The sequence below is a fragment of the Akebia trifoliata genome, chromosome 15 (genome assembly GCF_017979445.1).
Source record: "Akebia trifoliata isolate Shusen 1 chromosome 15, ASM1797944v1, whole genome shotgun sequence".
Taxonomy (NCBI): Eukaryota; Viridiplantae; Streptophyta; class Magnoliopsida; order Ranunculales; family Lardizabalaceae; genus Akebia; species Akebia trifoliata.
In genome coordinates, this window is record NC_141389.1 from 3,282,660 (window position 1) to 3,298,883 (window position 16,224).

At 33.3% G+C, this 16,224-nt stretch overlaps 1 protein-coding gene across 1 annotated transcript; it reads left to right on the plus strand.

Annotated features, from left to right (window-relative positions):
• Positions 1 to 1,620: 1,620 nt before the first annotated feature.
• Positions 1,621 to 15,913, plus strand: LOC147383942 (cycloartenol Synthase-like). The gene is given in 21 exon segments (XM_086426649.1): positions 1,621 to 1,739; positions 3,154 to 3,271; positions 3,840 to 4,051; positions 5,247 to 5,432; positions 6,110 to 6,199; positions 6,370 to 6,564; positions 6,678 to 6,762; positions 7,276 to 7,442; positions 7,574 to 7,762; positions 8,644 to 8,757; positions 8,891 to 9,013; positions 9,124 to 9,246; positions 9,675 to 9,773; positions 11,671 to 11,727; positions 11,901 to 11,947; positions 12,034 to 12,177; positions 12,399 to 12,576; positions 13,723 to 13,803; positions 14,656 to 14,671; positions 14,674 to 14,738; positions 15,546 to 15,913. Coding segments are annotated over 19 exon segments (2,277 nt in total). The 5' UTR covers positions 1,621 to 1,739; positions 3,154 to 3,271; positions 3,840 to 3,853; the 3' UTR covers positions 15,666 to 15,913.
• The last annotated feature ends 311 nt before the right edge of the window (positions 15,914 to 16,224 follow it).

Genomic DNA, 16,224 nt, shown 5'->3' on the forward strand with positions numbered 1-16,224 from the left:
CTCCGCCCCTGTTGACAGCCCCACCTGTGTGACTGGATAAGGTTCTTGGCAGATAATCACAATTTTAGCTTAATAGTACACCCTACCTCTGAAATATAACTATAGCACAACAAAGTTTAAAAAATTTATTTAATGGAAAAAAAAAAAAAAAAGAGAGATTCTATTGTCACACCAATTTTTGTTAATGCCACCTCAATCATTTGTATCACTTCAAAAAAATTACACACATCTTGGGGGGTGGCGTTAGCAAAATTTGATTTCAAGAGTTATTTACTTATTGTTATTATTATTACTATTTTTAAAGATTATTTGGACCCAAACTAGCTACAATCTCACATAACACATCCCCATCTTACCAGATCAAAAATAACATAGCACTAGGGAGTAAATTATAATTCAAAACAATGCAATCTAACCTATCGTTCATCAAAACTAGCATATCAGCAGTCTTGTTAGTTGTTCTAAAAATATGGGTGAAGAAGGCCTCTTGAAATCTTGGGAGAAGGCTCCTAATCAAGAGGATCAAGTGGTAAACATGCCAAGGGCAACTCCAAGTGTTGTTGAGGATGTTTAACACTACTAAGGAATCAGATTAGATAGTAATTCTTGAGGTGTTGGAAGCTGCAGCAAGTCGGATGCCCTCTAGGATACCCTATAACTCATGATGTAAAATAGATCTAAGAGTATTGCAACCCACAATGACAGTCTTCTCATTACCCTCAAAGTCACAAATGATGGCTCCATAACCTCTTTTTAGAGTAAAGAAAGTCCCATCAGTGTTAATGGTGATAATACCCATTGGTGATTTTGTCTAAGAACAATAAACTCGTCTAAAATGAGAGAAGGAAACTTAGAACCCCCAAACATTCATATGAATAATGAATTTTGACTCCTCTCACACACGCCCTTTGATGTGGCAGCATGTGCTAGAACCATAGATTATTTTTCTCCTGATACACAACTGCATATATTTATGGGATTTGAAGGTGTGATATTGTCCAAATTTTAATGAAAACCAATTTGTAGAGTCGTCGACTAAAAATTAGAGTGAGTCTAAGTCAAAATTTATTATTTTTTATTTTATAATATAAAAATTATTTTTAAAATATTTAAAATTTAATACATTTTTATTTAAAATTTAAATTGACAAATATCAAGTTAAATTTTAAAATTATTTTAGGGGACACATGATTAAATTGGGAAATGCATTTTAGTGAATAGGGTGGGAATCCATTTTTCTTCTTTGCGTAAAGAGGAGTGTAAATTTGTTTTATTATATTTTAAAAAGGTGATGAGACGTGAGTACATAGAATCGGGTTATAAAACAGGCTATAAAGCTAATTTGCCAAAATGTTGAAAACGGTGATTCGTAAATCACGAACATTTAAGAGAGGCTAAAAGGGTAATTTCACGGTTGAAATTAAAGAAGTCCATGGACGGTATAGATAAAAAAATTTTAATAGATATGGATAACACGTGTCATTTCTTTTTTAAAAAGGGCTCTTCAAAGTTTTCTCCTTCACTCAGGGTGTAATTTGGAATTTCAAAAGTAAGGGGGAGTTGATCTCAATTAAGAGAATGTAAGTGAACGGTGGGACCCACTTGTAAAGATGAAAATGAGATTTTTTTTCTTAAAACAAGAAAACGAAAGAGAGAGGAGAGAGAGAGAGAGCAGTTGAATTGTTGCTGAATATCTCGCCAAGAAGACTCGATCGAATTTCAATCGAAGAACTCAAGAGGTACTCTCTCTCTCTCTCTCTGAAAGCTCTAGAAGACAGACAGATCTAGTTAATCTCTTATCTCTATTTAAAAGCATTTCTTCTGAAATTTATTGAATCTCTTTGACTAATTTGTTTTGAAGTTAAAAGATTAAAATCCATATCGATTATGCTGCTATTATTTTATTTTTCCTATTTTTTTGTGTGTTTTTTATTTGGGATTTTAATTGTTGTAATGTAATGTAAATGTAATTACTCTGTTTTAATTTGTTAGATTTATGTATTCTTGATTATACTGTAAAAGAATTATGGATTTTTTATTCTGACACCCAAATCAGATTTGGTTGTTTGGGTGTTGGACTTGGAGATCAACATTGATGTATTCTTACTTGGCAAGAAAACTAAAAAATAAAAAATAAAAGCAATTGAAGGATGGATAGATAACCAAAGCAATGTTACTTACAAATAGAACTACTCATAAGAGCAGATCAATGTCCAAGAAATTTCTATGATTTTGTCTTCTGTTGATTATTGAGGATTTTTTTTTTTTCAAAATTCAGCATTATGGGTCGATTTATAGATCAATTCGATTAAACAGCTCCGAGGAGGGGTGGAAGAGGAGAAAAATCATTAAATAAAACAAAAAGAAAGAGAGGCCATTTTTTTTTCCAAATGTATGAGAGATCAGATAGAAGATGGGGGATCCAACTCTCAAAATCCTTAATCTCATCCAATTTATTTTGTTTAATGGAATCATAGATGACAAAAAAACATATATTTTTAGGTAGAGTCATGCTGGAGTGACCTCAAGATTGTACCTCATATCGCACATCCTGACGTGAAAGTGTATAGGAACCATAGATGCTTTTTCACTTGTATCTCGATGAAAAGCATCTATGATTCCTATACACTTTTATGTTAGGATGTGCAATGTGAGGTACAATCTTGAGGTCACTTCAGCATTATTCTTTTAGGTATGATTGTATGAAAATATCAAATAAAAGAATCCGACTAGCCTTACTAAGATAGTGAGGAAAAAAGGGCTTACCAAGCCTTATCTACCATCAAAAATGACTTCAAGATGCTCAAAAACAAGTCTCAAGATTCGTAACAAATCTCAAGTTCAATTGTTATGCATCTCGAGGTATTTTTGACAGTGGATGAGACTTTGTAAGCCCTTTTTTCCTCACTATCTTCGGAAGGAAAGGGTTTATCAAAAGAAAAAAATCTACTTATAATTTTTGTAAAAATATTAATTTTAAATTCATTAAGCAAATTTTAGATATTAAGTTACCAAACTGTTCAACATCTAGACAACACACTTAGATAACAAGTTGCCAACAATATACTCAGTTAAACAAGTTGTTTCAGAGACAATTTCCTCTCAGCTTCAGCAACAACTTTGCTTATAACTTTTTTTTCAAATAACCTCAAGATAGAACAATTGGAGAGAGAGTGGAGCTGTTCATTGGGGAGCTCCAAAACAAAACCGAAAGGAAGAAGAAGGTGGCTTGGTTGAAATCCGGGGTTTGGAGACGAAAATTGCACGTGAAGTAAGTAATCCTTTGTACAAAAAAAAAAGAAAAGAAAAGAAGTTTAGATATTTGATTTGGTTTAGTTTCATGTGATTATATCAAGTAATTTAGTTTGCTGTTTTAAGTAGTTTATTGGATTATTTGCCCTTTTTTTAGATTGTTGAAATGAGTTAACTGAGTAAATTATGGAATATGGGGACTTTCAGGTTGTGGATTTATTTTGTAATTTGATGTGGTTTAAATGTTTGGGAAGTGAGTGGGTTTGACTAAATTTCTTTTTTGGGTTTAATTAAAATAACTTTTATGTTTGGTTAAAAATTTAGATTGATCCCCTTAAAATGAGAATATCCATCCCCTCTGAAGAACTTGAAAGAATTAAAAGGAAGACTATAAAGAAAAAGGGGTCGGTCCAAAAACATTTCAAATGGGTTATAGTTTTTAACCAGAGAAAAGTTGAAAATCTACAAGTACTTCATTTTCCTGAAAAATATCTTTTTTACTTTAAAAAAAACTAATTTTCTTAAATTTTAAGTATATTTTGATTTTTCAAGTTGAAACGATTGTCGTTGTTTTGCAGGAGTTGCAGTTGCTTGATCAATAATGTGGAAGCTTAAAATCGCTGAAGGAGGAAATCCATGGCTTCGGACTCTAAACAACCATATTGGAAGGCAAGTTTGGGAATTTGATCCGAAACTTGGAACACCAGAGGAGCATGCAGAGGTTGAGAAGGCTCGTGAAGATTTTCGGAACCACCGTTGCGAGAAAAAGCACAGCTCAGACCTACTCATGCGATTTCAGGTTAGATATAGATTTCATTCTATTCATTTTTGTGCTTAGTCCGACTTCTCTCATTATGTAAAAGATTTGAAAGCTATACATTAGAAATTGAGATTAGATGTAAAGTTCATGAATTTCTAACCAGAATTGTGATTAATGAAACGTAGATCCATATTGCCATCTTGGGATTTCTAGCCTAATTATTGGCTGAAGAGATCACAGAGAACTGATAATGTTTATATGTGTTCAAAACCAATCTTACTCAAGTGAGCAGTGAAATGGGGACAAAGATTCCATCAATAATCAACTGTTTTAACCCTTTGGAACAACTTGATGAATTTATTAGATCCCTTTTGGATGCCCCATGACTACAATCAAATATAACCTAGTTTATACTGCAACTTTTTACTGTAAATTTTTTTAGGTCAGATTGATCTTATACTCTGAATCCAATCAATTATCATGTCAGTCTTTGATGGGATACAGTTAAATTTGTTTGTTTTAAATGTTATTTGTACCATAAATCGTATAAAACTATGAATATTACTTTTATATTGCCATTGTTGGATTTGATCGATGTTTGGAAAGTTGATGCCAAAAGTCATGCATGCTCACATGGATATGAATCAATGGTTGATTTTTGCTATGCAGATTATGTGTGTATGGGAGAGTGGCTGGGGGGTGGGGGGGGGGGGAGAGAGAGAGAGAGAGAGGAAGACATATGTATGTTGGCCTTGAGTGCATGTGATTGTAGATGTCAACTTTCTGGATGTGCGGATCCTGATCCTTTAGAATTATATGTACTATTGTTATAATTATTATCATTTTATTGTTATTAATATTACTATTACTACTACCACCACTTAACAATTATCTTACTCAAACGATATGTTGATGGTTTGACTATTTTTTGGCATCTTAAAAAAATTGTATAATTATTTGAGAAATATGTTATCATGCATATATATTCAATGGTGTTCTTTTAACTCAAAAATATATTGGAAACTTAGCACAAATGTCTAACGTATCATACATTTTTTTCATAATTTTGAATACGATGCTGACCATGAAGCTCTTTGTGAACAATTCAGTGCAACTCCTTTGTAAATTTGTTTATTCTTACAAAATGAACAAATTGTATTTGAAAGCTTTTGTAAGTTCTAGTTGTTTTTATTTGCATCCTTACATCATTTCACTCTTCCTTTACAAAACATAGTTTGCAAAAGAGAATCCATGCAGTATTGACTTACCTCAAGTCAAAGTGACGGATGCAGAAGATGTCACGGAAGACGCAGTAATGACCACCATAAGAAGAGCTATTGGCTTCCATTCAACCATGCAGGCACATGATGGGCACTGGCCAGGGGATTATGGAGGTCCAATGTTTCTCTTACCTGGCTTGGTAAGTTGTGGCACTTTAAATAATGGAATTTCTTCAGTTTGTCAATTTGCTTTTCTTGTTTATATAGAATTATTTTTTTCAGTGTTGAGAGTGCTTTATTCTTTACTAGAAGGTGGCATGTGCAAACGCACATATATCGAAAGGGCTCATCTGTAATTTAAAACATTAATTAAAGGGTTTTTGAATATTACATAGTAAAAATGATGTTTTTGTAATTTTGAAAACTAATCAACGTGATTCATGCACTGTAATTTTTTTTGTTTTTGACCAAAATGACCCTGATTATATTAACTTTAAATATAATGGTGGGGGCAATTGTGGGATCCAAAATTTGGTGTCAAACCCCTTCCACTCCGCCTTCTTTCATTATAATAGTAGAGATATTGCATAATTTTATCCATTTGTTTTTGTTGTCTTGATATACGTATCCAATGATCCCTACTAAAATTCTGTTGGCCCTACAATGATTTTTTCTCATTTTATCTGTACACAGTTCTGTTCTTAGTGCTTTTTGTGTGGTAGAAGCTTGTGTCCACTTAATAAATCTTTCAGGTTTCTAACTTTTTCAAAGCTCAAATACTTCAACTAACTAGGTTTCGTAATTTTCCTTTGCAATTTAGCTGAGGAAAGAAATAATAGTTAGATTCTAATGTTGTCTTATTCCTTCAATTGTATAGATCATTGCACTATCTATTACAGGAGCATTGAATGTAGTCTTAACTACAGAGCATCAACGAGAGATGTGCCGTTACATATACAATCATCAGGTAAGGATAATTTCCTATTATTATGACATAAAAAAGATGCTTCTCTACATATGCCTCTTTTGTTTTAATTTTATGAGATACTATGTTAGAGCTTTTCCACTTCTGTATTTCTTGCTTATGAAAAGAAAAGAAAAAACATTTACTAGACATTAACATGTGCAAGTTTGCAGAACGAAGATGGGGGTTGGGGTTTACATATTGAAGGCCCAAGTACTATGTTTGGTACAACCTTAAACTATGTTACTTTGAGGTTGCTTGGTGAAGGAGCTGAAGATGGAGAAGGGGCAATGGAGAAAGGGCATAGATGGATTCTGAGCCATGGTGGTGCCACTGCAATAACATCATGGGGAAAGATGTGGCTTTCGGTACATAACCTTCATTTCTTATTGATTTAAAGAGAAGAGTCAACATCAGAAGATAGTATAGGTTTTTTATTGTTTTTTTTATTCGTGGATCACTTTTTCCTTTACGGTAACAGGTACTCGGAGTATTTGAATGGTCTGGAAACAATCCATTGCCCCCAGAGATATGGTTGCTCCCTAGTATACTCCCTTTCCATCCAGGTTTGTGCCAACTTATTTTCTCTCCTTTTCTTTAGAGGGCAGTTCTTTGCTCCCCAACTTTTACTTATTACACCCCAATTTGTTAAATTATTTATCACATCCCAGGTAAAGATTAAAACAGTTTTCAAAGTTCAAAATTACAAAGGTTTGGCTCAAATTATAATCTCAACATTACAAAACATAATAACACTCGTTCAAACAATTTCAGTAGTTGTTTAAAATTATGATTAGGCTCATATAAAATCCTAAACTCAAAAAATAGAAATCTAGCTAAAAAGCGGGAGAGCTTCTATTGGCACCCCAACTTTTATTTATTCTCAATCATTCACTTATTTTCTTTATTTTTAATTGGCCTGTAATAGGTAAAGTTGGGGTGCCAATAGCAGCTCTCTTTCTTTAATATATATATATATATATTTTATCAAGTAATTTTTTTTTATATAAAATTTCGAAATAAAAAGACCCAAGGACTTCTGTATTAATCACTTCAAAGTAAATTTCTTGACTACACAGGTAGGATGTGGTGTCACTGCCGGATGGTGTATTTACCCATGTCATATTTATATGGGAAGAGGTTTGTTGGTCCAATCACACCAACAATTTTATCTTTAAGAAAGGAACTATATAATGTTCCCTATCATGAAGTTGATTGGAATCGAGCACGCAATCAGTGTGCAAAGGTTGGTAATACATCTACTATGGAGTCCTTGCAAAAGATAATCTTTCATTAAATATTCATGTTATTTCTTACACACACACAGATGGGTTATTGCAAAGGAGGATTCATTACATTCTTTTTTTTTTTTGGCAGGAAGATCTATACTACCCTCACCCACTAGTACAGGATATTCTTTGGGAAGTACTTCACAGGGGTCTTGAGCCTATTCTAATGCATTGGCCTGCAAAAAGGTTCAGAGAGAAGGCTTTGCTCACAACAATGGAGCATATACACTATGAAGATGAGAATACTCGATACATATGCATAGGGCCTGTAAACAAGGTATGTACGAGAGGTTCCCCCATGTTTCTCTTCTTTAAATTTTAATATATATATAGGGACAGAATCACCATCCGATGTTTTATTCAACATGTTTTGTAAACGGGGTTAGAAGTTTCGGAATGGGCTATTTCTGGTGAGAATGATCTCCTCACCAAAAATCAGCCCAATCTGAAACTTCAAACCCCATTAAAAGTGGTTTAGAATTGTGGACCGTCGATTTTTTACTGTTAATTTGTAAACCACTTCTGATGGGGTTAGAAGTTTCAGATTGGACTGATTTCTTGTGAGTATGACCTCCTCACTATAGAGATCATCCTCACAAAAAATCAGCCCAATCCAAAACTTTTAAGCCATATAGGACAAATTTTGGCTCCATAATGTTGGCTGCTAAACGCTGCCCTATATATATATATATTTTTTTAGAGCTTCTATTGCCACACCAATTTTTACTGAGAGCACCCCAGATGTGTACTAAATTCTTCTTTGATATCACATGAATTGGGGTGCCCTTATTAAAGTTGGCGTGGCAAGAGAATTTCTCTCTATCCTTTTTTGTTAAGTAGGAGAGAGCATAATGTTGAGAACTTGAGATATCAAACATATGTTAACTAGAACCATTGAAAAGAACTAATATTTATTCACTAACTGAAATGCACCATTGTTTAAGGATTAATCTGAGTCCCTTGTCCTATTAGAACTTTGAGAGACGAGCCTGCATTTCTAAGCACCTAATTAGATTGTCGGCTTATTTCTCTTAATTCTGCTCAATAAATCCAGAATATATGTTAACTTAATAATTATTTTTTAAACTTCTGTGAGCTATAAGCTATTGATTACTTATATAGCATAGCCCTTGATTGCATCTTTCCTAAAATATGCAGGTATTAAATATGTTGTGCTGCTGGGCAGAAGATCCAAACTCAGAGGCATTTAAGTTGCATCTTCCAAGAATCCCAGATTACTTGTGGATTGCCGAAGATGGCATGAAAATGCAGGTCCGGAAATTGAAGTATTAAATATGTTCTTTTACTTCTTTAAGTGATATCATATCTTTCTTTGTTTTTCTCTACTTTAGAGTGCATTGAAATTATAATTTCTAGCAACCATATATATTACAATTAACTGCAGGGATATAATGGAAGTCAATTATGGGACACTGCTTTCACTGTTCAAGCATATATTTCAACTAACCTCTTTGAAGAATATGGTCCAACTCTTAAAAAGGCGCATGACTACATAAAAAATACGCAGGTTTTTATTCTTCTTTTATCATTAGTTTTTCCTCCAAAGAATACTTGTTTATATTTCAATCATTGGTTCCACATGTTTTCTTTGTTCATTGGTTTTACTTTGTTTTGAAGGTATTAGAGGATTGTCCTGGTAATATTAGTTTTTGGTATCGCCACATTTCCAAAGGAGCATGGCCTTTCTCAACTGCAGATCATGGATGGCCTATCTCAGACTGCACAGCAGAAGGATTCAAGGTAACTATGGGTATTTTAGAAACAGCACCCTGTAACATTGGTGAAATGCCAGATTAGGTTTAACTCCCTTGATCGTAAGTCAACTTTGTTAATTTTTTTTTTTATGATTTAACCGTCAAATTTTGATAGTTTCCAAATTCCAATTAAGTAATTTAAGTATTTAAAGAGCATTTAAAAAAAAAATCAATTTTCATTGTTAGGTCATCAAGAAAACACAAAATTGACTTACAGTCAAGTGGGGTGTGCCTAATCTTGCATTTTGCAAGGGGTAAACCTAATATCACCAATTTTACAGGGGTTGTTTCTAAAATACCCAGTAACCATTGGATGAACTCTTTTTTTTGCCTTTTATCGGTAACTCTTGGAGGAACTTCAAACACAATTTTTTCAGATGAACTTCTCTTACTAAATTCCCTTTTCCCATGCAGGCTGCTCTCTTATTATCAAAAATTCCATCAGAAATTGTTGGTGAACCAATAGATGCAAAGCTGTTGTATAATGCTGTGAATGTCATTCTTTCCCTTCAGGTAGCTTATCTTTTAATATCATTTTGACATAATTATTTTGCTTGTATATTTGCAAGTGGGTCACTATTTACTGTTGTATGTTTATATTAAACTGTGTTTTAAGTTTATGTAAAACTTTATAGTGCTAAAAATAAGCTCTGTAGTAGGATGTAAATTTTTAATATAAATCAGCAATTTGGAACTTTTGTTAAAATGATCGAATAATTGGGTTAATGATATTTTAACTTGGTAGTGCAATTAATGTTCACTGGTAGACTACTCTATTGACTCCATTATGGTTTAACATGTACTATGTTGAGTGCAGAGATTTGCAAAGTGAATACATGATGTACCTCAACTGGACAGTTTCCAACATTTGGGAGCCCTTGTATATTTTATTTTTAAGGGGGGGAGGAGGTGTGATGTATTTCTTGATGGTTTTTTGTGGTTGAGATCACTGAATAATTAAATGGCCCACTTTGCTTAAGGTTTAAGGGTTGGGTATTATGTATACTAGAGTTCACCCATGCCTACGCCACTGGCATTCTCTTTGGATTAAGGGGGTAAAAGCGAAAAAAAAAAGTTTGAGAGTATTATTAAAATCTTTTGAGGTTTAGGAGTAAAAGATGATTAACAATAAAGTGGGTTAAAGGAGTAAAAGAGGAAATATAGTAAAGTTAGAGGGGTGAAGAGGAAAGGTAATAAAGTTGGCCCACAAAAATTGTAGTTGGATGGGATGTTTATCCTAATTGGATAGAAGTTTGTCCCCAACAAAAGTGAGCCCTATAATTGTGTTTATTATATAGATATGGGTTGGGATCAGGTGACAATCCTTTGTCTAATTGGGTTAGAAGTTTTTAAATATGCCGATTTTTTGTGAGGATGATCTCTATGGTAAGAAGATCATCCTCACAAAAAATCAGCTCATTCTGAAACTTCTAACCAATCAAAAGTTGTTTACAATTTAACGGTTGATAATTCTTCAACTTATAAACCACTTTTGATGGGATTAGAAGTTTTGGAATGGGCTGATTTTTTGTGAGGATGATCTCCTTACCATAGGGATCATCCTCATAAAAAATAAGCACATTTTAAAACTTCTAACCCTAAAAGGAGTTTGGCATGTCCTCAATTCAATCCGTGGTTAAGGAGTTGTGGTTGTCATCGTCTTGGGCTTCATCTTGTCTTCATTTGGGAGTGTCCCACCACCACCACATCTCCCATATCTCTTTGACGATTTCTCACACTGTCATATTAGGCAACTTTTTTACAGGTCTGGTCACTTTTGATGCTTGGTGAAGGGTCTGCGTTGGTGGGCACTTGTAACAGATAGTAGTAGTTGTCTCTTTGTCCACTAGGAAATTTGTTCCCTAGCATTGCAATTCTGTTGGTCAATATAATATGCATTGTTTCTTTTATTAGAAAAAAAGGGAGAAAAGTTCCCAACTATTATCTTGTGTTGGTCTAAAGGAATTCGTTGGCCAGGACTGCTGATTAGACTTTTTCTAGCCTCCATACTCTTAATTGTGAAAATAAGAACTGGTATTCACCTATTAGTTTCAGATATAAAGCAACGAATGCTATAAAAGCTAATATAACATGTCAGTTTTATTCTAAATTTTTTTATAAGCATATGAAAGTGATAATGATTGAGTAGTACAAATTTAGCTTTTTATTCTCTCAAGCTTATAAATATTTGGAGCAACATAAGATGCAAGCAATATTCTCTTCACAAGATTTGGGTTTTTGTTTGTGAACATTTCTGTTACTAATAAACCATATCTTAGTGTTTGTTTTATGGATCGTAATTTCTCGGTCTGCCTACTCTTCTACCACCATTTTCTTATGAAGCTATCTTGCATTTCCATATTTGATTTACAGTTGAGTATATCATCATTGATATTCCTTGTCCCTGCAGAATGGAGATGGTGGATTTGCAACTTACGAATTGACAAGATCTTATGCATGGTTAGAGGTGACCTACACTTAATGCTCAAGAGATAATCTCTTTATTATGTATAATCAAATTTAGATTCTTTTCTTTTTTGGAAACATTTGTTTCTTGTTTAAAACCTGCTTCAGGTTATTTTTTGTATGTTATCTAGAACATAATCCTACTCTTCTTCGCCTTCTCATTTGTATTTGCAGTTAGTCAATCCTGCTGAAACTTTTGGCGACATTGTTATCGATTATCCGTAAGATGGCCTAACCTTGAATTATATGTTTTTTTTTTTTCTTGGTGGAATCTTCTTATATAATGCTAACTATAATTGCGATGTAGGTATGTGGAATGTACCTCAGCAGCAATTCAAGCATTAACATCATTCAAGAAATTACACCCCGGACATCGGAGAGAAGAAATAGACAATTGTATCGCAAAAGCTGTTAAGTTCATTGAGAAGATACAAGAGCCAGATGGGTCTTGGTTTGTGTGCCTTTCTATTCTTCTTTTCAGCCCCATTGAAAATATTTACTTTGCTCTTCTTGTTAGTTATTGTATCCATGTTTGAGCTTTTAGCTTAATCAATGTTACAAGTCCATCTAAGTGACTAAATTTTTTGGTCTACTTGAGCATTTATTGAGAACTTTATGTTTAATGATTGAACTCGAGTCCACCATTTATGTAGAAGAGATTTCTTTTAATAGGTATGGCTCTTGGGGAGTATGCTTCACCTATGGCTTATGGTTTGGGGTAAAGGGGTTGGTGGCTGCTGGAGAAACCTTTGAAAACAACTCTAGTATCCGTAAAGCTTGTGACTTTCTGTTGTCTAAACAGCTGGCTTCTGGTGGTTGGGGAGAGAGTTATCTTTCTTGTCAGAACAAGGTGAAGTTTTTCAAATTTACATCAAATTTCCTTTTCCTTTCTTATTAAGGCATGCTTGATGCTTGATTTTTTGAATATCAGTTGTGGAGGTGTTCTTATTAACTAAGATGCCCGGATATGGATGCGGGAAGGGAGATACAATCATACGAATCAACGTTCTCCAAATCCCAGACATAGTTATTTTCCCAATTTTCCAGAATCTATGATGCTGATAATCCCATAAATAATGTTTTAAAGGGTACACATACACAATCACGCCGGCAAAAATTACAACAAAGAAGACAGAGTGCTGGAATAATGATTTAGCTTGACATTCATGTTAACATAAACTTGCTGGTGGCATGTGCAAACACACATGTATCTAAAAGAACTAATTTATAATTTAAAATATTGATTAAAGGGTTTTTGAAGATTACATAGTAAAAAAGGATATATATATATATTTTAAAACTAATCGACATGTTTCTAGGGTCGTGGGCTGCAAATTGTTTTTTATCCAAATGGCCCGGATTATATTAAATTTAAATATAAAAGTCAGGGCATTTATGGCCACTCAAATTTTGGTGTCTAACCACTTCTACTCCGTCTTCCTCTCATTATAATAGTAAAGATGATACTCTGTGATTTCTGTTATGAACATATGCCAGAAGTATTTTGTCTATATCCTACCCATAGGCATACCGTTCTTTACTGATAATGCTGCTTTGGTCATTTATAGGTACTCAGGTTGTTAATTGGATTTTATAAAATAGCGTCCTCTTTTATTCTACTTCTTTGTAAAGCTTATTTCCAAGTGCATGGAAATGGAACTGCGCTTGTTCTTTCGAATACAAAGGGAGTGTTTTGTATCATTAAAAATCAATACATCCCGGTTATCAATCACTAAGTAGATTCAAGACATCTATCACAATTCACAACAATTAGTGATGGCAAAGAATCCAAATTGTTTTGATTCATGCATGTATTTAACAATCGAACAAGTATGGGATCTAAACCACAATTAGGGAAAAAAAAAGTTTCACAATATTCAGATTGCGCGAACGGAAACCATCACTATTATGTGGAAAAGCACTATGAATACAGGGTTTTCTTCCTTTCTAAGTAGAGCTCTCTTATGACAAACCATTTCAATACTTGTATGAACAGGTGTATACAAATCTCAAGGACAGACGTACACATGTGGTAAACACTGGATGGGCTATGTTGGCTCTGATCGATGCTGGGCAGGTATAAATGGATATTAATTGAAGTCTTTATTTATGTTCATGTGTCTATTAACTCGGATTGGAAAGCTTAATATTCTTATCAGTAAAGCCCTTTATTTAGGTTGACTATTGAATCTTCTCAACTTATTTTTCACTCCAAACCTGTTATATTGAACATGTTAGTTTCCCAGAAGGAAGGATCTATTCACTCATTTGATCAACGGAGCATTTGTTAATGAAAATCTGTCAGTCTGAGCGACCTAAATTCTCAAAGGAGCAAAAATGGAAAATCTTCATTAAGGAATTGAAAAATCTCCTCATAATGCTTTCTAAACAACTATTTTTATGACAAAAGGCCCCAAAGACCTAATTTTAGGAACACTTGTGAACCATCCATTTAAAATAACCAAGACCTAATTCTAAAATTGACTGAATGTCTCTAAAATTTAAATCAAGTTACTAACTTTACTGGTAGGCCTCAAACAATGTTTTTTCAGTAGTAAAATGATATGGGTGTACTTAACACGTCTTTTTACTTCTCAATCAAAGATTTGAGCATATATTTCATCTCTTGAAAGTTGTCTGTCTTAAGAGTTTAGGGGATTTTAAGTTCCTAGTTGCCTTTCCACATCTACAAATGCAAATAAATTTCGAGTACTAATTTTTTTATTTTATTTTATCACTATTTGAAGTTTGGTACTTGTGATTGCATTTGTACTTTATGACAATGTTAAGATTATGTAACACTTAATAATGAACAAGTGTTTAATAGGCGTCTCTATCAGGCATCCACGGATACATATTTGATTTGCATATTTTTATGCTAAATGTCACTTTCTTTTTCATGATTCATTTCAAATATTGCCCAAAACAGGCCAAAAGAGATGCACGGTGTTGCATCGTGCAGCAAGGATATTGATAAATTCACAAATGGAGAATGGTGATTATCCGCAAGAGGTATCTCTCTCTCTCTCTCATGTTTACACTGAAAAAGTGAATATTTATGTTTGCATGAGCTATTGTCTCCATAGAAAACCCTTGGTCTATCCATTGTGAAAAACAATTGCACATTGCAAAGTAACATAAACCTATAGTTCACATGCAATTATTCAAATACGCTATTCAGTTTTAAAAAATTGAAATTATTGCTTAAATCGCCACTTATGAATACTTGCATTTTGGCTGTACGGTGCCTCTTATGATACTTACATTATGGCTGTATGGGGTGAGTTATCGAAAATAAGTAAGATAGTATTCATGGAGAAACAAGGAAACAGAAGGCACAAAATTCTAGAGAGAATTACCAAAATGGAGTAAAATTGAAAAATTACTAAAATGGCACACTATTCATTTTAATTTCGAAAATTATTACCATTTTCGGATTTAATTTTTTTTTACCAAAATGGTAAATTTTTTATATGAATAGTAAAAATTCTTTCCTATTCTATAAAACAGTAAGTACTTTCCACGTTTTAGTTTCAAAAAATTCTGTTTTATAAACCTGTGAATTTTTTCCCCACATTAATGAAAATATCTTAATTCCAAAAACAGTAAATTACTGATTTCAGAATTAAAATGAATAGTGTGCCATTTTGGTAATTTTTCAATTGCCAGTGCATATTTTGATTAACACCCAAAATTCTAAATGAGGAATGAGTTGGGTTCTTCCCTTTGTAGAAAAGACTCCCTTCTAGATGGAATGTTGAAGAAATTCAAATTTCTTTCTCGAATTTCAGACAATGATGATGTTTCTTTGTTTATCAGGAGATAATGGGAGTGTTCAACAAGAATTGTATGATCAGCTACTCTGCATACCGAAATATCTTCCCAATATGGGCTCTTGGGGAATACTGCAACCGAGTACTGCGTGCCCCTTTACCTTGAAAATTATTGAAGAGTTTCGTCAATCTTTCTATATTGTTGGAACCATTGAATACTAGTTTCTACCTTTAATATTTTGAATGAGGTGTTTGTTAATAGAAACCAATCTGGTCATTTAATCGTAATCCGAGTAAAAAAAAAAAAAAACCAATGCCATCTTTTATGTTTTCCCATTATAGTGAATTGTGTTTTTTTTTTTTTTTTACATAAATGCAGTTTTAACCATCATTTGGTTGGTATTATTTCCTGAATTTTTTATCCACAATGAATGCCACCTCTCTATTTTGTACATAAGTGGATCTCTTTTTTTTAAAGGGAAAATTACACTATGATCCCCTGTACTTTGGTATAATTTCATGTTGACCCCCTAACATTTTGATAATTGCACTTACCTCTCCTTTCATTGGTGTTAAATTTTAGATGATATTTTACTATTTTACCCCCGCATTTTATTTTATTTTATTTTTCTTTAAAATAATAAATTTTAAAACAATAATTAAAAATGCACCAGTCTAAGCATTCACTCTCTTGAACCCTTTTTTCGTAGGGATATTTTTCTTTT